General features: G+C 46.4%; 1 protein-coding gene across 1 annotated transcript; it reads right to left on the minus strand.

The window, feature by feature from the left end:
• Window positions 1-535: 535 nt before the first annotated feature.
• On the minus strand, window positions 536-16,653 carry ELP6 (elongator acetyltransferase complex subunit 6). Its single transcript, XM_083406754.1, has 7 exons — window positions 16,494-16,653; window positions 14,597-14,675; window positions 12,442-12,512; window positions 10,709-10,842; window positions 9,126-9,321; window positions 2,672-2,818; window positions 536-1,729 (listed from the first exon to the last, which is right to left on the minus strand). Exons 1-7 carry the CDS (start codon window positions 16,650-16,652, stop codon window positions 1,601-1,603), a joined length of 915 nt encoding a protein of 304 aa, XP_083262880.1. The 5' UTR covers window position 16,653; the 3' UTR covers window positions 536-1,600.
• Between the last annotated feature and the right edge of the window lie 8,322 nt (window positions 16,654-24,975).

Here is a 24,975-nt window from a genome sequence, read left to right on the forward strand (position 1 = left end):
CTCTTATCCTGCTCACCAGTGGATTATGGCCCCCAGAAAACGGCTCACAAGGGAATGCCGTCCTCAGCTTTCAAATGGTCCCCTGCTCCTGCTTCAGCACAACCAGAGCCCGCTTATCAGTATTTTTTAATCGGTTGGGAAGCCTGTCTTCTATCGCTGCCTGGCTCTTCAGCTTCACTCTCTGCCTCCCAGGACCCAGAAGACAGGCACATTAAGGAGATCTGGGACTGCCCTATTTGCTCCGCTTGGCAGAGATATTTAACTTAACGCTCCTCGCCGAAGGAAACGCAGCAATCTGCCACCAGTGATTGATAGTCGGGGCAGGGATGTCTCCACCTTCCTGTCTTTTGAGATGGATTCTTGGAGAAAAGGTCACTGCTGACTGGAGAGAGTTATTAAGCCCTGTCCCTATAAATGGGGAAATTAAGGAGATTAGAGCTGTTAGGACAGCAGTGGACAGCAGCATCCCAACATTGCAAATCCAAACTAAATAGGAGAGAATAGGTTTGGCTCAAACAAGCACGAAATCTGCAAATGGTTTTGAATTGCGTGTTTATTCAGCTGTCAAAAACCCCGCTGGTTTAAGGCCAGAGTTAAGGCTGTCTCACAATTCCGCTGGGTTAAGGTGGAGGCCTTAACAGACACGCCCCGCAATCAGAAACGATGTTGGGCAATGTCAGAGATTCCCCGTGCTTTCAGGCCCGAATCCAGGTGAGGAGAATGGAGTGCCTGGGATGAGCAGAGGTGTCCCTTGTTGTGCTGGTCCTGTCTTTCTTAAGCCAGGGGTTGGGAACCACCAGTCTAGGGCCCACATTGGGCCCCTGTAAGGCTCCTAATGTGGCTTGCAAGGCTGTTTTCCCAAACTTCTGTTTCCCCTGACTTCTGATGTACAGGTCAGATTACAGTGACTTGGTCGCATGACCAAGTTACCCATGGGGAAATTGATGGTGATCCTTGCAGAAAGTCACTTTGAGCTCCCTGCCTTAACTACAAGGGGTATTCTGGTGCCCCTTTTAATCAGACTGTGCGGCTTGGCTCACTTCCCTGAGTTATCTCATCTGCACGCAAGTCATTTCCTGCCTTCCGTCCGTAGCATACTTGAAGGCTGGGTTGTGTTGGTATCTTGGGTGACCCGACAGACTGCAAAGATGGGCACAGCACCTGTACGCAACTGAACACGGAGCGTTTTCAGTCGCCTCGGCCTCCTGACCTGCCTTGCTGTCTTTTGACACCCGCTCGAGAACCGGCTAACCTCCCGAGACCACCTGGCACAACACCAAGGCTGGCTGGAGTTTTTTTTAGTGACAGGCCCCAAACTACTGGTTACAGTCTTTTCCTTGTTTTCGACATTGTCCGCAGAGCAGCTCAGAACAAATTCAAGATCAGACAGAGGACTGCAGCGGTGGTGGGAAGCCAGTGCCCTGTTCTGCCCCGGATCAAACCCCAACAGAACACCACAGTGACTGAACCGTCACTGCAAAAGCCACCTCTGTATGGGAGAATCCTTCTGCTCCTCCCTCGATGCCTCGAGATCTTCCTGAGGACAGCACCACTCCTTCACCATCGCCCCTGAACCAAGCTTCCCCCAACCCTCAGAAAGTCACAGCACAGCCGCCGACATCCCGCGAGCAAAAAACACGACATTCCTGTCCTGGATCTTGTACTGGTAAATGCGCAGGAGGTCCCGCTCCGCTTTCCTCTCCCACGAGCTTCGCTGGATGATCGATAACTGGAGCAAAGAAATGAAAAATCGGGGGGCGGGGGAGAGAGGGCGTTTATTTATTGTTTTTTTATATACAGTGGTACCTCGGGTTACATATGCTTCAGGTTACATACGCTTCAGGTTACAGACTCGGCTAACCCAGAAATAGTACCTCAGGTTAGGAACTTTGCTTCAGGATGAGAACAGAAATCAGTGGCAGCGGGAGGCCCCATTAGCTAAAGTGGTGCTTCAGGTTCAGAACAGTCCTCCAGAATGAATTAAGTTCTTAACCCAAGGTACCACTATATTAGAAAATGTGTTCTGCTAGATCACTAAACATACAGGTGAAACTCCAAAAATTAGAATAGCATGGAAAAGTTCATTTATTTCAGTAATTGCACATAAAAGGTGAAACTAATATATGAGATAGACTCATGACACGCAAAGCGAGATATGTCAAGCCTTTGTCTGTTATCATTGCGATGATCATGGCGTACAGCTGACGAAAACCCAAATGAAAACTCAATGATGGCTTTCTGCACAACTGTCAGGTGAGCAGCCTTCCCCATGATTGCGCCTCCTACTGAACCAGACTGAGAGACCATTTCAAGGCTCAGGAACCCATTGCAGGTGTTATGGATTGAATAGCTACTGCACCGTTTCACAATATTCTAATTTTATGAGATTGCTAATCTGGGGTTTTCATCAGCTGTACCATGCCACGATCGTCACAATTATAACAAATAAAGGCTTGACATATCTCTGGACCTAATGTTCAGGGGTCCCTTTACCTTTTACACTAAGAGTAACACCTGGAACTTCTCCTGGTAGCAAATCAGCAACCAGAAGTGAATCAAAACATAGATGAGCTCATTGCTGCAACTACTACCAATTAATCGTGGGGTTATCTTGACGATGAAGGTGGTGTTTACAGGCCTTTCACCTTCATATTTGCTTCAACCCACTCACCTGCCCATGAACATCCTTGCAGTAGCCAGTCGCCAGTCCTTCTGCCCACAGGATCCGATGGCTCTGGTGACGGACAGCCTTCACAAGCAGCTCGTTCTCCTCGTCCTCCGAGTCAGCGTTGCTGTGGAGCATCACAACCAAGTTCCCCTGAGGGGCAGGAAGCACCACAACCGTTTCAGCTCCAATTTTAGATCAGGAGGCGCCAATAAGACACCCGCCCCCGGTCTCCTAACTACGTAGTATCTGCACTGAGCTGAATTTTGAATTTTTGAAGCTAAGGGGCAGATTACTATTTTATTTATATATACCCCACCTTTCCCCCCAGACCAGGACTCAAGGCAGCTACAGTGGTACCTCAGGTTAAGAACTTAATTCGTTCTGGAGGCCCGTTCTTAACCTGAAACTGTTCTTAACCTGAGGTACCACTTTAGCTAATGGGGCCTCCAGCAAATTAAAATAACACAGGTAAAATTTTAAAAAGCTAAATATACGTCCTCTTCAGGCTCCGGAGAGGGTCTCCTCGTGAGTCACGAAGGCTCTCCAGCTCTCTCCCACCATTCCTGGGTATGAATGAAATTATTTATAGTGGTACCTCAGTTTACGAACTCAATCCGTTCCGGAAGTCTGTTCTTAAACCAAAACCCTTCTTAAACTGAGGCGCGCGTTCCCTAATGAGGCTTGCCACCACCAGTGCCCTTCCACTGTTCAGATTATGTTCTTCGACCGAGGTAAAGGTCTCAAAAAAAAAAAAAGTAAAGGACCCCTGATAGTTAAGTCCAGTCGCGGACAACTTTGGGGTTGTGGTGCTCATCTTGCTTTACAGGCCAAGGGAGCCGGCGTTTGTCCGCAGACCATTTTTCCGGGTCATGTGGCCAGCATGACTAAGCCGCTTCTGGCGCAAAGGAACACCAAAACCAGAGCAGCGCATGGAAACACCATTTACCTTCCCACCGCAGCCATACCTATTTATCTACTTGCACTGGAATGCTTTTGAACTGCTAGGTTGGCAGGAGCAGGGACCGTGCAACAGAAGCTCATCCCATCACGGGGATTCGAACCGCCGACCTTCTGATTGGCAAGCCCAACAGGCTCAGTGGTTTAGACCACACCGCCACCCGTTGTCAGTGTTTGTAAAAAGCAAAAAAAAGAAGGAAAGGGTTCTGACCTCCCTTTTCTCTTCAGTCTCCTTGTCGGCACAAAAGGAGTCCACGAGAATATCCTTGCAGAGTTTTATTCTTAAAAGTCCTTGTGCAAAACACAACTGAACAACTATACACACCAGCACCAATCAACCAACCAACCAACCCAAACACCAGCCTCCAGCCTCAGCACAAACTAACATTTCTCACTTATATATACAACTTGCTGCAGGCTGCTGAGTCATGCTGACCCAGCTTTATTCGCATTAAAGAAACAGCGGCCATTTTAGCCGTGACACCCCTTCTGTTTCTTAAATGCGAAAAACCCCAACAGAAACAATACATACATACATACATTATATACATAAACCCAGTTTTGTCATTAATTCATTATGGCATGTTGCTGGCAAAGGCTTGGTAAACAAATCAGCAATATTATCTTGTGACGGACAATACTCCAGTTTGATCACCCCATTCTGTACACAATCTCTCACATTCGCATGACGGATAGCAATATGTTTGGATGCGGATTTCATTATTTCCGAGCCCGCTAATGCAATGCATGATTGGCTATCTTCATACACTTGGATAGGCAAATCTACTTTACAATCTAGATCTTTTAGTATCTGTATAAACCACATGATTTCATTGCATGCTAGCGATAGGCTCCCATATTCTGCCTCACAGGATGAGGTCGCAACAAATCCTTGTTTCTTTGACCTCCATCCAATTATGGAATTGGCAAACATCATGACCATTCCACTTGTAGATTTTCTGGTAGATACACAGCTTCCCCAGTCCGCATCCACAAACACTTCTAGTTTTTCATCTTGTGTACTAGATATCTTTAAACATACATTTAATGTCCCCTTTAGATATCTGATAAGCCTTTTCAAAGCACACCAATCAGCAGTACTGGGTTTAGATACACGTTGACTCAGAACATTTGTAGCACATGCAATGTCTGGCCTTGACCACTGGCTTAAATACAACAGTGATCCTATTTTTGAGTGATACAACTCAGGCTGATCAAATTCATCATCACACACTGTCTTTGGGAAATCTGGTGTCATGGGAGTTTGAACTGGCTTGCAGTTTTCCATGCCAAACTGCTCTATCAAATGAAGTATTTTCTCTTTCTGACTCAATAGGAAGCTTCCATCAGCTTCCTGCCTTACTTCTACTCCCAAGTAATTGCTTACAGGCCCTAAGGCTTTAAGCTTAAACCTCTTTTCCAGTTGGCTTGTGAGCTTCTGGATCTCATCTGTGGAACTCCCTGCCACAAGCAAATCATCAACAAAGACTAAGAGCATTAGATATTTGTTGCCTGTCCCCTTGGTGTACAGGCATGGATCAGCCACACTCCTTTTAAAACCAAGTTTTACAAGGGCTTCATTTAAACACTGGTTCCAACACCTTCCACTTTGTTTGAGACCATAAACAGCCTTTTTCAAACGCCAGACTGCACCATTCTCCTCTTCAAACCCAGGGGGTTGTCTCATTAACACTTCATGGTCTAAATTTGCATGCAGATATGCAGCATCAACATCAAAATGGTGCACTGCTAGTTGTCTTACAGCAGCAATGGAAAGCATTAAACGAAAAGTTTCACTCTTTACGGTGGGAGAAAACACTTCATCATAACTTTCCCCTTTAATCTGAGTGAACCCTCTGGCTACTAATCTGGCTCGAAAACGTGGTTCCCCAGATGCAAGGGTTTTCCTTTTGTAAACCCACTTGCATGACACCACTCTGCCACCAGGTGGCGGCATTATGACCTCAAACACTTTGTTACGTTTAAAAGAGTCCATTTCTTCTTTCATGGCTTGTTCCCACAAAGCACGTTCCCCAGGGGGTAAGTCTAAGACTTCATTATAACTTTGTGGTTCCACACAACTCACATTGCATACTCTTACTCCTCCTAGGGTCAAACGCTGAGGAGGTACACCCTTGTTTGAACGCTGGGAGCGTCTAGGCACAACTACTTCTTCTTCCCCCCCTTATCTCTGGCTCTTCTTCCTCTTCCTCTAGAGAAGTATTATCTATTGCCATGTCTTTTGGGGAAATATGTGCCTCCTCCTCATCCTGCTCCTGTGTTGCCAATGGCTGAGAAGAAGCCTCTTCTCTTACTTGCAGGGGCAGTAGGCAATCTGGGTTGGCATGGATCGCAGTCCATCTGTCCTGGTCAGCAAAGTCTGCACTTCGTGACAGAACCACGCGTCCTGGGCGTAAATTGAAACGCCACCCTTTGCCATAGGACTGATATCCCACAAACCGCAGTTTCTGCGCTCTAGCGCCCCCTTTCTGGCTCTGAGCTTTGGGAATATTTACATGTGCCCAAGAACCCCAGTTATGGAGCATTTTCCACTCTGGTTCTTTCCCAAACAACACACGGTATGGAATATCTTTTATAGAGCTAGACCAGGTTCTATTAATCAAAAAGTTTGCTGTGAGAAAAGCCTCGCCCCACAGCCTATGGTTGTGGCCCAATCCTGCATCCACTAGCAGGCAGTCCTTTACTGACTGTATTACAGCCCCACGTCTTTCACACAGACCATTTTCAGCAGGGCTATAAGGGTTAGTCAAGCGATGAGTGATCCCCTTACGTCGCAACCATGTCCCAAATTGTTTGTTCAGAAATTCTCCGCCCCTATCTGTTTGCAACTGCACAACAGGCCGAGCAAAGAGTTTTTCAGCTTGGGCAACCCATTCTCTGAATGTGGGGAAACACTCAGATTTCTGCTTTAACAAAAACAACCAACTAAAACGTGATTTATCATCTATTACTAGAAAAGCATATCTGGCGCCCCCTTCAGTCTTCTGTGGAAAAGGGCCTATCACGTCACAATGGACAAGTTCTAAAACCTCTTTAGATACTCTGTCACTTTTAGAAGCCACAGGCTTCCTCTTAGATTTGGCCATTTTACATACATTGCAATCTAGGAAACAATTACAGCTATTTACTTTTAGGTTCTTGCACACCTTTTGCATTTCTGAAAGCACACGGAAATTGGCGTGACCCAGTTTTCTGTGCAGTTCATGTACACACCCCTTATGAACTGGCAAATTATCCTGAACCACCTGGGCTGCTTTAACAGGCTTGTCCTGCATTACATATAACCCATTTTCCATCTTTGCATGGCCACATACCTGAGTTCCATTCTTTATCAGACAGCCATCCTGCGTGAACTTAACGCTATACCCTGCATTAATCAAACAGCTTACAGACAGCAAACAATAGTCCAAACTGCTGACAAACAGAGTCTCTGGTAGAGTAGTGTTCAAGCACTGTAGGAAACATGTTCCCTGGCCATCAATCTTGCTTCTACGACCATCAGCAAGATAAATTGAGTCTTTTCCATCAGCTGGCTTCTCCAGGGTCTTAAAGTCCTCCTGACTGTTGCAGATAATCCTGCTGCTCCCAGAGTCCAGCAACCATGTTCCTCGAGGTATCTTCCTCTCCTCTCGAGAAAATGCAGACACAAACTGAGCAGAACGCGTGTTCTTCTTCCCTGAAGAGAACCCCTTCTGCTTACGTTTCTGCGTCGATTGCTGTCTCTGCTCCACGTCGTCTCCTGGAAGTCTTGCCCTGCATTGACGTTGGAGGTGTCCGGGTTGGTTGCATCTATAGCACCTCCTCACCGCCATGGCCAAGTCCAAACCTTGGTGTCGCTCCATTGGCAGATTCTGCTGCTGGCCCCCTCGGCTGTAACTCCTCCACTCTTGGAGTTCAGCCTGTCTATCTGACCTTCTTTCTGCTTCTTCGGTCAATCTGCCAACCACATACTCAAGGGTCAGATCTTGGGGACGCATACTCTCCATGCTGTTAATTACGGGCAACCAGCTTTCAGGCAAACTTGAAAGGATAATGTAGGTTTGGTCAGTCTCATCATAACGCTTACCTCTCTGCTGTAGTTGAAGAAACAGAGATTTCAGCGTTTGAAGATGAGTTGCCAAACTCTCACCTTCTTTCATAACAGTCCTGAACAGCCTTCTGGTCAGAGAAATTATAGTTCCAGCAGTTTCTCTGACATGCATTGCCCTTAATAAATTCCAGCACTCAAACGCTGTGCTGGCATTTGCTACATGCAATAACTGAGAGTTGCTCAAACACAGCATAATTTGGGCACGGGCCCTTTCATCCAGTCGTTTTTTCTCAGTAGAGTCAGTTCTCAAAATCTCAGTTTCAACACAGTCCCATAGTCCATCTCTCCTTAACATCTGCTGCATTTTAATTGACCAACTCAGCCAGTTGCTTTCTGAGAGAAGTTTAAAAGGGATGCCTCCCCCAATATTTACAACTTGGGAAGACTGGAAATCTGCCATCTCTGCTGGTGCTTGCTGAGCCCCTTCTGTGGGGCCTTCAGCAATCTCTCCTGACTCTCTCTTTAGAGTCCAACTGGATGGTCCTGGCTGGCACTCACCGGCTTCTAGCTGCTGCCTCTGTTGACCCTCAGGTCCCGCCCAGCTCTGCAACTGTGAGTCGCCTAGCAGTTCAAACTGTTCCAGTAGCCGACGCTGAGTGCTTTCCTGATCCTCAGATCCTAGCCGCTCCAGCGTCACTGCAGACAGTTACAGCTTGCCACCAACTGCTCCAACGCACAGCCACTGGCTCCAGGCACCACCAGGACTCACCAGCTCCCTGCTGAGATGCTGTCAGTCGTTTTGCACTCTGCACATGCTCAGAAACACTGGGCCCATAACCTGTCAGTGTTTGTAAAAAGCAAAAAAAAGAAGGAAAGGGTTCTGACCTCCCTTTTCTCTTCAGTCTCCTTGTCGGCACAAAAGGAGTCCACGAGAATATCCTTGCAGAGTTTTATTCTTAAAAGTCCTTGTGCAAAACACAACTGAACAACTATACACACCAGCACCAATCAACCAACCAACCAACCCAAACACCAGCCTCCAGCCTCAGCACAAACTAACATTTCTCACTTATATATACAACTTGCTGCAGGCTGCTGAGTCATGCTGACCCAGCTTTATTCGCATTAAAGAAACAGCAGCCATTTTAGCCGTGACACCCGTGTCCCCGTGTCCAGTTTTGCGGAGTTCATAAACTGAATAGTTTGTAAACAGGACTGTCCTTAAACCGAGGTACCACTGTATTCACCTACTTCTTGGTGCCGCACATGTACGTGGTTGCACACAAGGAGAACGTGCGGAGGGCTCGGTGGTGCCTGTATTAAGCACTTTGGAAACACTTATTGAAAGCCCAAGAAAGGGCTACAAAAGGAACAGGATTTCCTTCCAAGCCCTGCCTACGCTGGAGTGACAACGGCCGCTCGTTTCAGCCTGCGCAGCAATCATGGTACCTTAAGTTGAGTGTTCACAGTGACTCTGCAATAATGGATGAAGTCGAGAATGTCCGTCAGTCTCACACCCAGGCCCAGCAAGATGCCAAGGTTGTCCACAAGCAGAACAGGGCATTTCCACGAGTCTCCGCCAGCGGCAGGACTCAAGGCGCTGCAGACAAACTCATAAAGGGCTTTCAGGTTTGAGCCGTCACCACTGCCAGGGACAGACGGAGGAGAGGAGAGGTCTAAGTCCCTGGAAGATCACATCTACAACATCCACAACATCCCACCGCAAGCTAGAGACAATACCTCCAAACACATACCTATGTAACAAGTGCCAGGAAATATACTATCAAAGGCTTAGGCTGCAATCCGGGTTTTTTTCCTTTTCTTTGGCAACAATTATTTATTGGTTTTCACATATTACATTACAATACAAATGTACCAAAGCCTATACATTTCCTCCCCATCCCCCCATACATTTACATTTATATTTCCTCAATCCATCATATTATTCTTTTCTCCTTCCTCCCAATTCCCTCCGCCCCCACTCGATTTCCTCCACATTATACAAATTTTTAGCAGACAAAGATACCTTACTCAGCGAAGTTCTGCCTGGCTCCTTCCCTTCCCCAGGGCTACAACTGTTTTGCACAAAGATACGGCAATTTGGGTTTTCAGAGGATCTCCTGGGCCCTGTGGCTTTCCCAGTCGCCGAGACCATGTTAAAAACTAGGCTGTGGGACATAGATCGCCAGGAACTAATATCAGCTGCGGAAAAAACATGCTCCCCTCTTTATTTTCGACTCTCTTGGGCGCAGGAATTTAATCTCAATTATTTACAATTTTTGTTTAATCCGCAAGAAAGAAGGGCTTTTTCACTGGCTAGGTTCAATTGTAATCCTTCTAACCTCCTTTGGGGTAGGCTTGCAGGTTTGGCAGAAGGAGATAGGCTCTGCCCATGCGATGCCCACCTGGTGGAAACTCCAGCTCACACGGCCCTTAAATGTAATATGTATGGTGATCTCTGCCAACAATTTTTAGACCATCTATGCATTCCAACATGGAAACCAGAGATGGAGGTCATGCGCTTCTCATTACAAGGAAGAGACCAGGAGCTCACCAAGACAATTAGCTAAGTTCCTCCATCTGATTTTTTGTCGTCAAAGCATGTTACAGGATCCTGCCCTTGCTGGAAACCCACAGAGATGAGGCGGATTGCTCTTCTGCCCTTTGGCGGGTGACTGTGCTGTTGGGGTGACGACGAGATTGCACTGGCCTATCTATTCTGAATGTTCTTATGTGATTCCAATAAAGGTTACTTGACTTGGCATTACAAAATTTACAATAATCTTTGCGTTCTACAGTCTTCTCAAAACATCTATATGTTCTTATTATCTTTCCTTACTAATTTTCCTTCCATCCAGTACTTCGCGTTTTAATCTAGGCATATTAGCATTACCTTTTTTTGAGCAGTATTTTGACATATATTCATCAAAACATTTCCACTCCTTTTTTTAAGGAGTTAGGCTGCAATCCTAACCCTACTTCAGTCGGACTTACTTCTGAGTAGATCTGGTTAGGGCAGCGATGCAAGTTACCTGAGGAACTGGAAAGGGCTGGCTTCACCTGTCGGTTCTTGCTGCTGCTGCCCAAACAATATGTCGTTTGAGGTTTTCAGCCCTTCCAAGAACACAAGCTGGCCTCGTTCTTTGGCCGCAGCCAAGCTGACTCCCTGGAAAGCAATATTTGCAGGTGGAGAAATGCAAGCATTGCAGTTTTGCAAGCAGGTGCCAGGCACATTTGAACATCTCTCCTGCGGGTTTTTGGCTAGGGCGGCCTGCCTGCCAAAAGCAACAAGCAGGAACATTCATCATCTCCCGTTCCACGTGGAAGCTGGCCCAGGAGTCCCTCACAACCCAGTTTCAAGTCCTTTTCATTGTTTATCAATGCAGACAGCTATGGAAATCCTTGGGACAGACAGCACACACACAATCGCCCTCGATTGTGAGAATCCTCTGCACAAGTTCCTGTGTGTGGAACAGTCACCAGAAACAGGATGTTGGAGTAGACGGGCCCCCTCTGGCCTGATCCAGCCGCCAGGCTTTTTCTTACGTACTTAATTTATTTGGTCATAAATTATATCAAAATGAAGGAAATGGTCTTTCCTGATAAGAAGCGTCTTCATAGATGGTGCTTAGTTGGAGACACGACTGAGCAATGCTCTAGCTGACTGCTTCCCAAAGTGGGTGATACCTGCCCTGCAGGGGGCAGGGGGATTACTTAAGGGTGTGCTAAGAGGCAAGGGGGGACGTGGGTGGCTCTGTGGGTTAAACCACAGAGCCTAGGGCTTGCCGATCAGAAGGTCAGCGGTTCGAATCCCCACGACGGGGTGAGCTCCCGTTGCTCGGTCCCTGCTCCTGCCAACCTAGCAGTTCGAAAGCACATCAAAGTGCAAGTAGATAAATAGGTACCACTCCGGCGGGAAGGTAAATGGCGTTTCCGTGCGCTGCTCTGGTTCACCAGAAGCGGCTTAGTCATGCTGGCCACATGACCTGGAAGCTGTACGCCGGCTCCCTCGGCCAATAAAGCGAGATGAGCGCCGCAACCCCCGAGTCGGCCACGACTGGACCTAATGGTCAGGGGTCCCTTTACCTTTAAGAGGCAAGGGGGGGCTGGAGGTGGTCTTCTCCAAGCGCATTGATCGCTTTTCTATGATTGACCAGCTTAAACCCTCAAGCAAAACACCTTCCACACTCTGCATTTCAAGTTCCACTGCTCTTATCGCTATTTCCTTAGGTCACATCCATTTGCAACGATTCTGAGTTGTCACAAGACAGCCGATTATTGGTAACAGCTATTGATTTTCTTCCAAATCCTTAACCGTACATCTGTGGTAGGTGAAGGTTTGTGTGTGTTTGTTAAGCACTTGCATAGAAATACATTGTGCTATAAAGCCCCTTATGTTTCCGTTAGAATGCATGAAAATGCTTTTCACGCAATCCTATTTGCTGAACTTAATTGTGTTATCGTCCTTAGTGGGTTGTGTAAACTGCTGTTTTATAGGGTAGGGGGCCCTGGGGATGAGTTTATGGAACCAAGGGGTTAGCAGCCTGCAAAAGTTTGAGAGCCGCTGGATTAAGATGCTGATGATGAAGCAGCCTTGGTATTAATTTTAATTCTGTATATGGCTGGTAATTGTGAGCAGGAGAGCTGCTGTGCTCCCTTAACAGTTTCCCTTTTGGGCCCCCCTCGACCTGATCCAATAGCCAGGTAGATCATCCCTGGAGGCCTGGACTGAGATGTTTTAATGAATAAAATCCGCCTCGCTTACCAGCTTTTGGGCCACGATGTTGTAGTGGCTGAAGGACTGCAGAAGAGCCACGAAACAGACTTTACATCCAGCTGGAAAGACAAAAAGGACACAAATTGCTTTGCTGGCGATCACAACACAAAATCGGCAGCAAACAAACTGTTGCTCTGAAAATGCCTTTTCCCATTGTCATCTTCTTCTTTTTTTAATAATATTTTTATTAAGGTTTTTACATAAAAAGAAAAAAGAAAAAGAAAGAAAATACAAAAATACAAAAAAACAACAACAAATAAAAACAATTCCATTTTCATAACTATTCCTTGCATTTACTTATTTCCCGGACTTCCCCACACCTCCCCTCACTGTATTCCAGTTCAAATATTTAATCAGCAAATTCCTTCCCTCTATCTAGTCTTTATCTTAATATCTTAATGTGTCCTAATCTTTTCTTAATATCTTAATATATTCAACCTTTTAATTTGCAGCTTTTAACCTTCGAATTTTCCATACTCCTTTACCACTTATTGCTAATAACCTTTTAACCTCAATCCGATGTCATTCTAACATTCGTTAATTCCCATTGTCATCTTCGTCATCACCTTTCAAGGCTTTCCCATCCTGCTAGGAAAGAGGCAAATCCTGTTGCGCCTGACAAAACCAGATTCGCTGCGTCTTTTGACTTTACTTGCCCAAATGGAGAGTGGGAGGAAGGCAAAGGCCTCTCCTTCACTGGAGGTCTTGAAACAGATGTTGAATGGCCATCTGTCAGGGATTCTCCAGTTGTGGTTCCTACATTGCAGGGGGTTGGACTAGATGACCCTCAGGGTCCCTTCCAACTTGACAATTCTGTGATGATTCTATCTGAAGTTAGGTGGGTCCCAACTAATAATAATAATAATAATTTATTATTTGTACCCCGCCCATCTGGCTGGGTATCCCCAGCCACTCTGGGCGGCTTCCATAGAAACAAGAAATACAGTAAAATATCACAGATTTAAAACTTCCCTGAACAGGGCTGCCTTAAGATGTCTTCTAAATGTCAGGTAGTTATTTATCGCTTTGACATCTGATGGGAGGGCGTTCCACAGGGCGGGCGCCACTACCGAGAAGGCCCTCTGCCTGGTTCCCTGTAGCTTTGCTTCTCGCAATGAGGGAACCGCCAGAAAGCCCTCGGAGCTGGATCTCAGCGTCCGGGCAGAGCGATGGGGGTGGAGACGCTCCTTCAGGTATACTGGGCCGAGGCCGTTTAGGGCTTTAAAGGTCAGCACCAACACTTTGAATTGTGCTTGGAAACATACTGGAAGCCAATGTAGGTCTTTCAAGACCGGTGTTATGTGGTCTCGGCGGCCGCCCCCAGCCACCAGTCTGGCTGCCGCATTCTGAATTAGTTGTAGTTTCCGAGTCACCTTCAAAGGTAGCCCCACGTAGAGCGCATTGCAGTAGTCCAAGCGGGAGATAACTAGTGACACAGTCTTCTCAGAAGCAGCACTGCATTTGCTAGGAGGCTCTTCTCACACTAACTGCGCAGCTTTCTGGTAGAGGGAAAAGACTATATATATATATATATATATATATATATATTCAGTCCTTCCAGCACAGAATATAAACAGGCTGACTGCAGAGATTTCATCCACTCTGCTGAATCCTCCAGGCCGCTGCTCTGCTTTGTGTTTATTTTCATTTACCGTATTTTTTGCTCTATAAGACTCACTTTTCCCCTCCTAAAAAGTAAGGGGAAACGTGTGTGCGCCTTATGGAGCAAATGCAGGCCGCGCAGCTATCCCAGAAGCCAGAACAGCAAGAGGGATCGCTGTTTTCACTGCGCAGCGATCGCTCTTGCTGTTCTGGCTTCTGAGATTCAGAATATTTTTTTTCTTGTTTTCCTCCTCCAAAAACTAGGTGTGTCTTGTGGTCTGGTACGTCTTATAGAGTGAAAAATACGGTAATTTTTACATTCACAGGTCTATCTTGTTGACGGTTTTATTCCACCATTTACAAAACTATATAAAAGAGCACATTTCAGAATTCTCCCCCTCAAACAGGTGTACAGATTACATACACACATGCTACTGTTCTTCTAAAGACGTTTGCATCCCATTTTGCCAATGTTTGGTTTTATGTAAGAAATATGGGGTGGTGTTTTTTTTTAAATCACCAGATTGATGTTGCTGCATACCTTTCAAATAAAAGGAAAGAAAATGGTGAAGCAGGAAGCTGGCATCTGTCTTGTCAGAACACAGCAAGGTCAGCTTGCCCTGGAAAACAAAAAAATAGGGAGAGTATAAAAATGAAATGATCACATGAGTCAACAGTGTGATGCAGCAGCAAAAAAACCTAATGCAATTCTAGGCTGCATCAACAGAGGTCTAGAGTTCAGAACAAGGGAAATACAGTGGTGCCTCGCAAGACGAAATTAATTCGTTTTGTGAGTCTCTTCGTCTAGCGGTTTTTTCGTCTTGCAAAGCAACCCTATTAGCGGCTTAGCGGATTAGCGCTATTAGCGGTTTAGCGGCTATTAAAGGCTTAAGGGATTAGCGGATTAGCTGCTAAAAGGCTATTAGCTGTTTAGTGGCTTAGAAAAAGGGGGTGGGGAGCGGAAAAAAAATCTCAAGACTCGCAAGACATTTTCGTCTTGCGAAGCAAGCCCATAGGGAAATTCGTCCTGCGAAGCACATCGGAAAACGGAAAACCCTTTTGTCTAGCGGGTTTTCCGTCTTGCGAGGCATTCGTCTTGCGGGGCACCACTGTAACAGTATCGCTCTATTCTGGCTTGGCTGGACACCACTTGAAGTCCTGTATCCAGTTCTGGGCTCCCCAGTTTCAAAAGAATATTGACATGCTAGAACATGTGCAGAGGAAGACGATCAAGATGACCAAGGGTCTGGAAACCAAGAATTATGACCTCAGTGGGTCACGGCGGAGATTAAATGAGGGTGGGGAGAGAACTGCCTATACCAGCTTGAGCTCTTTGGAGGAAAAAAAATATGGGTGTGTATATATGTAGATATCTATACAGTGGTACCTCGGGTTAAGTACTTAATTAGTTCCAGAGATCCGTTCTTAAACTGAAACTGTTCTTAACCTGAAGCACCACTTTAGCTAATGGGGCCTCCTGCTGCTACCGCGCCACCGGAACACGATTTCTGTTCTCATCCTGAAGCAAAGTTCTTAACCCGAGGTAATATTTCTGGGTTAGAGGAGTCTGTAACCTGATGCGTATGTAACCTGAAGCGTATGTAACCCGAGGTACCACTGTAGTTCTAACTACATCAATGTTTAATTGTTTTTAATGGTTATTTTTCTCTGTGTTTCTAGCTGTTTTTTATCCATAAGCCACCTTGAGTCCCTATCATGGGAAAAGTCGAAGAACAAATATATAATAATAATAGTAATAATAATGCTAATATCAATGCAGTATACAAATTTAACTAATATTAACAAGAATAGATAGAAATCAGGGATGAAAAATAATAATTTTATATATTGCGTACCTCTGTTTCTAATTCGACCCTGTTACACGGTTTTGTATGTATTGTGGTATTTTATGCATTGTGACTTGCCATTATTTTTCTTGATTATACTTTAGTAATGATTATAATTGTGAATTTCTCTTTAATCATTATTTGCTGGTATTCTGGGAGTTGGTTTTGTAGTGTACTATTATATTCAAAGGAATTATTGAATGTTACCTTATTTGATATGTCACCTATTTCAAAGTTATGTTTTTATGATGACTTTTTTGTATTTAATCAGATTGCTATAAGGTGTGGGAAGACTGCTCTCTTATTTTGCTGTTTCTTTATCTTGTAATCCACCTTGTGCACAGTAATATAGAAAAGCGATAGATACATTAGAAGTCAAAACACCTGGAAGTCTCCAGGGCTCCAGAAAGAGGCTTCACTTTAGGGGGGAAAGGCCTGGAAGGCCAAGGGGGGAATGACTACAAATCCCAGCATGCTTCGCTCCCACACCATGCACGCGCGTTGCATCCTGGGAGCCCCCAATACAACCCAACACAGCCCTCCGCCCAGCGCTCCACGGAGGCCGGAGACTTCCAGGCGGCGGCCCCTCACCTGCTCCGGCTTCTCGACGGAGGCTCCGAGCAGCTCGTTCAGCTCGGCGAACATCGCGTCGGTCTCTTTCTCTCTCTCAGTACGGCGTCCGCCGAGGGTCGAAAGATGCGCCGCTGCTTCGCGAGGCCTGCAGGACCGCCGCCGTACGCATGCGCTCATTGGCCTCCGATCAGCTCTCGCGGCCGCCCGCTGCCGTCGACTTGTCAAGAGGCGCCATGCGCATGCGCCCCCTGGGTCTCGGCTCCGCTCTCGCTGCTTGAAAGCGGCGCGGGCGGGCGCGAGGTCGCAGAATGGAGCGGGCGGGCAGGGAATTAATCCTCTCGCAACGCTGACACCTAAATGCTGGTAGATAAAATAATGTCATGGATAGAATCACAGCGTTGGAAGGGATCCCCAGGGGTCATCTAGCCCAACCCGCTGCAATGCCTGGATATTTGCGGATGGTCTTCCCTATGGAAGGAGACGATAGATGCATGTTTTTTGCAGTACTGTATGGGGAAATACTGTAAGGGACGCGGGTGGCACTGTGGGTTAAACCACAGAGCCTAGGGCTTGCCGATCAGAAGGTTGGCGGTTCGAATCCCCGCAACGGGGTGAGCTCCCGTTGCTCGGTCCCTGCTCCTCCCAACCTAGCAGTTTGAAAGCACGTCAAAGTGCAAGTAGATAAATAGGTACCACTCTGGCAGGAAGGTCAACGGCGTTTCCGTGCGCTGCTCTGGTTCGCCAGAAGCGGCTTAGTCATGCTGGCCACATGACCCGGAAGCTGTACGCCGGCTCCCTCGGCCAGTAAAGCGAGATGAGCGCCACAACCCCAGAGTCGTCCGCAGCTGGACCTAATGGTCAGGGGTCCCTTTACCTGTGGGGAAATTTAGTGATGTATGGAAGTGAGACCATAAAGAAGGCTGATCGCTGAAGAATTGATGCTTTTGAATTATGGTGCTGGAGGAGACTCTTGAGGGTCCCATGGACTGCAAGAAGATCAAAGCGATCCACTCTGAAGGAAATCAGCCCTGAGTGCTCACTGGAAGGACAGATCCTGAAGCTGAGGCTCCAAGACTTTGGCCACCTCATGAGAAGAGAAGACTCCCTGGAAAAGACCCTGATGTTGGGAAAGATGGAGGGTGCAAGGAGAAGGGGACGACAGAGGACAAGATGGTGGGACAGTGTTCTCAAAGCGACCAGCATGAGTTTGACCAAACTGCGGGAGGCAGTGGAAGACAGGAGTGCCTGGCGTGCTCTGGTCCAGGGGGTCACAAAGAGTCGGACACGACTAAACTACTAAACAACAACAAATGGGGAAATTGCAGACATAAATTTGGCACGCGACAAGAGGACCGGGAAGCCCAAAGGCTTCTGTTTCATTTGCTATGAAGACGAGTGGATCACCGGCTTTTCTGTATTTAGATCCCACCTCTTTCTCCAAGGAGCTCCAGGGGGCGTACATGGTTTCTGCCCTTTCCTCATTTACACAATAACCCTGTGAGGTCCTCAAGGTCACCCAGTTGGGCTTTGAACCCTGGTTTCTCCCAGGCCCTAGTCCAACACTCTAACCACTACACTACCACTGTCGCTGCAACTCCCAACATCCTCTGCCGATTCAGCCCCAATTGGGGCTGGGGAATGAAATAAAGAAATAAAATTAAGGTCTTTTATATCTCAAAATATATATAAGATGTCCCAAACTGACCAAATGTTTTCTCTGCAAGGTCAAAGGAAAATGGAAAAGCCTCCCCATTGTCTTTTCCTTCACAAATTCTGTCTTAAAGGGTATGTCAGTGTATGAATAGGGTGTGAGCCTGTGACCTGGCTCAGGAACTAAGTATTTGTCATTACGAAAGACTGGCCAGGCTCCCCAGGGTATCCAGTCAAGTGACCGTTATTAGGTAACCTGCCAGACAGGAGAAAAACAACGCACTCAGATTTCTGTTGTAGACCGCCCTTTCAGTGGTGCAGGTATTATGTTTCTGGGGTTGGTCTTGGACTCCAGGGCGGGCAATTTAAAATGTCTATATAAGGGCGGACACACCTGGGTTCTGGGTCCTCCTTTCCTGCGTGTAAAGGGGGCACCCTGTTGCAACAGTTCAATAAAGATCAGGCTTACGAGCTGCTTTGCTCCTCAGTATTCTCTGGTTGGCCTCTGTTATTTTCTCCGACCGATGGAGAACCTGCAAAGGACTCTATAAGGGCTCTTGTGTCTCCCATAAGGGAATAATGGCAGATTTGCGTTTATTACAGGAACATCCGGCCCTCCAGATACGGCTGGTTTTAAAAGGTTTGGGAAATGCAAGGGGTGCTGGCCTTCGCGCTTACCTGCACATGGCTGGGCATGACTGGAAGCAGGTTACTGGGCTAGGTGAAGCACCTGCTAGGCATGCAGGTTCAACCTCACAGAATCACAGGACGGTAGAGTTGGAAGGGAACACGAGGGTCATCCTTACGGGGTCCTTGCCGTGGGATCACATTCATCCATTGCTCTACCAACTGCATTGGCTCCTGGTGGAGTACAGGGTCAGGTTTAAGGTGCAGGTTTTGACCTTTAAAGCCCGATGTGGCCTAGGACCCTCGTACCTACGGGACCGCCTCTCCATTTAAGGTCCACAAATAACAACACTATAGTGGTCTCCAGCCTCAAGGAGGTTAGATTGGTCTCAGCTAGGGCCAGGGCCTTTTCAGTACTGGCCCCGACTTGGTGGAACGCTCTGTCACAAGAGACCAGGGCCTGCGGGACTTGACATCTTTCCGCAGGGCCTTTGGTTCCACCAGGCCTTTGGTTCGGACTCAGTCTGACCCTCATGTTTCCCTCCCCTTATGGTTTTGACTTTAAAATGAGGCTGCATTTTAACCTGAATTTTAAATTGTTTTTCCTCCCCCCCCCCTTATGTTTTTACTGAAATTTTATTGGTGTTAGCTGCCCTGAGCCCCGCACTGGCCGGGGAGGGCAAGGTATAAACAAATTTATTATTATTATTATTATTATTATTATTATTATTATTATCCAGTCCAACCCCCTGCAATGCAGGAATCTCTTTGCCCAACTTGGGGCTCGAACCCACAATCCTGAGATGAAGACTGAGCTATCAAGAAAGACACATGTCTGACATCTCCAGGTACAAAGAATCTCAGGCACAAGGCGTTGGGAGGAAGATCCTCTCTGTGCCTGAGAGCCTGGAAAGAAGCTGTTGGTCAGAGTTGGCAATACTGGGGTAGATGGACAAAGAGTCCGACTGCTGCCTGGTGTAAAACATTACGGTAGACTTTGATCTGATCCGGAAAGACGGTCAGTGTGTCTGCGTTCCACCAGGTGGCATCACAGGGAAGCAGATTCTTTCAGAAGCCGGAATAAACGGGAAGAACAGGAATGAGAACAGATAGAAAAAGCATGCTGGATTAGGCAGGTCTCATCCAGTACCTAGTGTCCAATCACAAGAGCAACTCTCCCTTCCTGCGGTTTCTAGAAACTGGCACAAATTCAATTGGGCATGTTTAGCCTGGAGAAGAGGAGGTTAAGGGGTGATATGATAGCCATGTTCAAATATATAGAAGGATGTCACGTAGAGGAGGGAGAAAGGTTGTTTTCTGCTGCTCCAGAGAAGCGGACACGGAGCAATGGATCCAAACTACAAGAAAGAAGATTCCACCTAAACATTAGGAAGAACTTCCTGACAGTAAGAGCTGTTCGACAGTGGAATTTGCTGCCAAGGAGTGTGGTGGAGTCTCCTTCTTTGGAGGTCTTTAAGCAGAGGCTTGACAACCATATGTCAGGAGTGCTCCGATGGTGTTTCCTGCTTGGCAGGGGGTTGGACTCGATGGCCCTTGTGGTCTCTTCCAACTCTATGATTCTATGATTCTATGAAAGGGACCCCAAGATTAATCCAGTGCAGGAATCTCTACTAGATCTTACATGTGAAATAAAAAATTTAAGGTCTTAGATAGATAGATAGATAGATAGATAGATAGATATAGAGATATAGAGATATATAGGTAAAGGGACCCCTGACCATTAGGTCCAGTCGTGGCCGACTGGGGTTGTGGCGCTCATCTCGCTTTATTGGCTGAGGGAGCTGGCGTCCAGCTTCTGGGTCATGTGGCCAGCATGACGAAGCCGCTTCTGGCGAACCAGAACAGCACACGTAAAAGCCGTTTACCTTCCCGCCGGAGCGGTACCTATTTATCTACTTGCACTTTGATGTGCTTTTGAACTGCTAGCTTGGCAGGAGCAGGGACTGAGCAATGGGAGCTCACCCCGTCGCGGGGATTCGAACCACTGACCTTCTGATCAGCAAGTCCTAGGCTCTGTGGTTTAACACATAGCGCCAACCGCATGCCCAGATATAGATATAGATATAATAAATGTTCGTAAATGTACCATCCAAGCACATACATAGATGTGTGGACCACATGTCTGGAGCAGCACAGGAGGACCGCTCTGAAACCATTTTCAATTTTTTTCTCTACGGGGGGGGGGTGCCTCCCCATTGTCTTTTCCTTCACAAATCCTGTCTTAAGGGTATGTCTGTGTATGAATAGGGTGAGCCTGTGACCTGGCTCAGGAACTAAGTATTTGTCATTACGAAAGACTGGCCAGGCTCCCCAGGGTATCCAATCAAGTAAGCATTAACAAGTAACCTGCCAGACATCAGATAAACAACTCACTCAGATTTCAGCTGTAGACTGCCCTTTCTGTGGTGTAGGTATGATGTGTCTTGGGGGTGGTCTTGAACTCCAGGGCGGGCCATTTAAAATGTCTATAAAATGTCTATATAAAATGTCTCCTGCGTGTGAGGGGAGCACCCTGTTGCAACAGTTCAATAAAGATCAGGCTTACGAGCTGCTTTGCTTCTCAATATTCTCTGGTTGGCCTCTGTTATTTTCTCCGACCGATGAAGAACCTGCAAAGGACTCTGTAAGGGCTCTTGTGTCCCCCATAAGGGAATAAGGGCAAATTTTCGTTTATTAGACATGACAGTTGGCCATCCAACCTTTGCTTAAAAAGCTCAAATGAAGAGTATAGCCAAAATTATTCCTTGCCAGATGCTTATTAAGCAGTAAGGAAAACTGGAGTGCTTGGTTGTCAGCAATTGCCTGGAGCGTTCTGCTGCAAAGCTGTGGATGAACCTGAAAGGGATCAATGCGAGAAACAGAGAATCGTAGACTTGGAAGGGAACCCAAGGGTCATCTAGTCCAACCCCCTGCAATGCAGGAATCTCAGCTAAAGCATCCATGACAGGCGACCATCCAGCCTTTGCTTAGAAACCTCCAAGGAAGGAAACCTTTCCACAACATCCAAAGGGAGTCCTTTCCACTGTCGAACAGCTCTTACTGTCAGAAAGTTCTGCCTGGGGTTTAGTCGGAATCTCCTTCCTTGTAACCTGAAGCCATGGGTTCGAGTCCTACCCTCCAGAGCAGAAGAAACAAGCTTGCTCCATCTTCCATGCGTCCAATATCTCCTCTCAGGCTCCCGTATCTCCTCTCAGGCTCCTCTTTCCCAGGCTATAAACATACATTGCTCCTTCGACCGTTCCTCATAAGGTTTGGTTTCCAGACCCTTGATCACCTTAGCATGGCTGCCTTCAACAACTGAAGCAGAGCAAAACCACCAGGGTAATAATAATAATAATAATAATAATAATAATTATACCCCCGCCCTTCCTGGTTCAGGGCGGCTAGCAACAAATTTAAAACACTTAATTGATGCAACAAAAAACAGCATAGTATAAAACGTGAATAACAATAAATTCAGAATTCAAAATCAATTTAGGGGGGAAATCCATCCAATAAACATTAGATGATCACCAGGGCTAGTGGCTAAATTAGTCCTATTTGGGCCAGCAAGGAGACCAGGGGAGAATTAGCTGTGGGATATTAGCCCGCCATGAATTTGTCCAATCAGCTTTTAAATCCGTCGTTTCACAAACTTTTTCCATGCTGCCTCTCACTTGCCTTCTCAGTAAACTAAAAATACTTTAGCATTAAGATGGATTAAGACCCGCTGTGAAGATTCAGTGAAACCAGCGAGATTTAGCCATGGCTTGCTCCTAACATGTGTTTCACCTTTATTCCTTTGAGTACTGATTCCATTAATACCTCACTTTTCCCTCCCATAAGCTCCAGGTGACCTCCATGGTTCTCTCCTCCATTAATTCCAGCAACAACCCTGTGAGGTAGGCTGAGTTGAGAGGCATGGACTGCCCCAAGGTCACCCAGTGAGTTTCATGGCCAAAGGGGGAGATTCGAACCCAGGTCTCCCAGGTCCTAGTCCAACACTCTACAGGTGAAACTCGAAAAATTAGAATATCGTGGCAAAGTCCCTTGATTTCCGTAATTCAACTTAAAAGGTGAAACTAATATATGAGATTGACTCATGACATGCAAAGCGAGATCTGCTTCTACTTCTCAGAGGTCCAAATCTTGCAATCCTTGTTTTGCTGATTGCCTTGAATATTCTAATTTCTGAGATGGTTAATTTGGAGTTTTCATAAGCTGTGCGCCATGATCATCGCAATGATAACAAATCAAGGCTTGACATATCTCGCTTGGCATGTCACGAGTCTATCTCATATATCAGTTTCACCATTCAAGTTGAATTGCGGAAATCAAGGAACTTTTCTGCGATATTCTAATTTTTCGAGTTTCACCTGTAGAACAAATCAAGGCTTGACGCAGCTTGCTTGGCATGTCATGAGTCTATCTCATATATTCGTTTCACCTTTGAAGTTGAATTAGCATCCTTGTGCAGCTAGCCCTCAGTACGCAAGGGATCCCTTCCAAAATGGCACCTCCCAATTTCAAAATGGCGTTCCCCATGTCAAGCGAGATGTGGGTACCTCAGGCCTACCTGCTCATCTTGGGGCACTTATGTTACCCTCCCCTTATGAAGGCAGCCCCGTTTAGGGAAGTTTTTAATGGCTGGGGAAACCCAGCCAGATGGGCAGGGTATGATGGTGATGATGAGGCTGCATTTTAAATTGCATTTTAACCTGTATTTTAATTTTCTTTTTTCTTTTCCTATTATGTTTTTACTGTAATTTTACTGTTGTTAGCTGCCCTGAACCCTGCTCTGGCTGGGGAGGACGGGGTATAAATATTTTTTTAAAAGTACAGTGGTGCCCTCACAAGACAGAAAACCCGCTAGACGAAAGGTTTTTCCGTTTTGGAGGTGCTTCGCAGGACGAATTTCTCTATGGGCTTGCTTCGCAAGACAAAAATGTCTTGCGATTCCTGGGGGCTTTTTTTCGCTCCCCACCCCCTTTTTCTAAGGCACTAAGCTGCTAATAGCCTTTTAGCAGCTAATCCGCTAATCCCTTAAGCCTTTAATAGCTGCTAAACCGCTAATAGCGCTAATCCGCTAATAGGTTGCTTCGCAAGACGAAAAAACCGCTAGACGAAGAGACTAAGAGACTCACGGAACGGATTCTTTTCGTCTTGCGAGGCACCACTGTATTATTCTTGTTATTGTTATTGTTATTCCCAGGTGTCCAATTGCTTTGGTAGCAAAGCCGCAGGGCTTGATCCCTTTGGCATCCGAAACGGACTTCTTTCTCTCGCCAGGGCCACTTGCCACAGAATCCAAACAGTTTAATTTCCAGCTCACCTGCAGCCAGGTAAAGCTGAGCCTTTGAACTCTTTTATCCCTTCTGCTTTCTCCGGAATGTCTCAGCCCTTCTCCCTTCCTGTCCAGGGTGTCCCCGGAGCCATGAATGAAGGCAAGGGGAGATACATGGAATTTATTACGGTTAGAGACCAGCTTGAGAAGCACAAATGGAACTACAATCCCAATAGCAAAACAAACATTTAAAACAATATAGAACAATGGATTTTGTTATGTACTGAGTTGAATAGGATTCAGAATGCAGTAGTCTGATTGGTCCTAGAACAATAGGATTCAGAATGCTGCAGTCTGATTGGTCCTAGAACAATAGGATTCAGAAAGCAGCAGTCTGATTGGTCCTAGAACAATAGGATTCAGAAAGCAGCAGTCTGATTGGTCCTAGAACAATAGAACCAAGAATGCAGCAGTCTGATTGGTCCACAGGAGCCACCCAATCCAGCTCCATGTGGAAGTGAATCCGCAACCTGATTGGCCTACAGGGGAATCCCGGAATTAGCCAATCATGTGGGGCCCATTGTGTAAATAATGTTTATAAAGCAGACATTTTGGGGGAACTTCCATTCCTCCTCACCACTATGAGCTAAATAAAGAGCATGAAATCCACTCTCGACTCCATTTCAGATTTTAAGTTTAAAAGTGCGACAGGCATATAAACACATAAAAACTTTAAAATAGACTACCTTAGAGAAATGACCCAAAAGTCGCCCGTGGATCCGGGTTTGGGAATTTTCTTAACGAACTAGATTGAATCGGGGGATGGTCTGCGCCTACAGATCTGGTGACGACAATCCGGGCCGTCTTGTGGTCTTTGCTTAACAGGAGAAGATCGAATTTTTGCTTTACCAGGAGGTCAGTAAGCCTCACCAGCAGGGG

This window comes from Podarcis tiliguerta, assembly GCF_965153285.1.
Source record: "Podarcis tiliguerta genome assembly, chromosome: 12".
Classification (NCBI taxonomy): domain Eukaryota; kingdom Metazoa; phylum Chordata; class Lepidosauria; order Squamata; family Lacertidae; genus Podarcis; species Podarcis tiliguerta.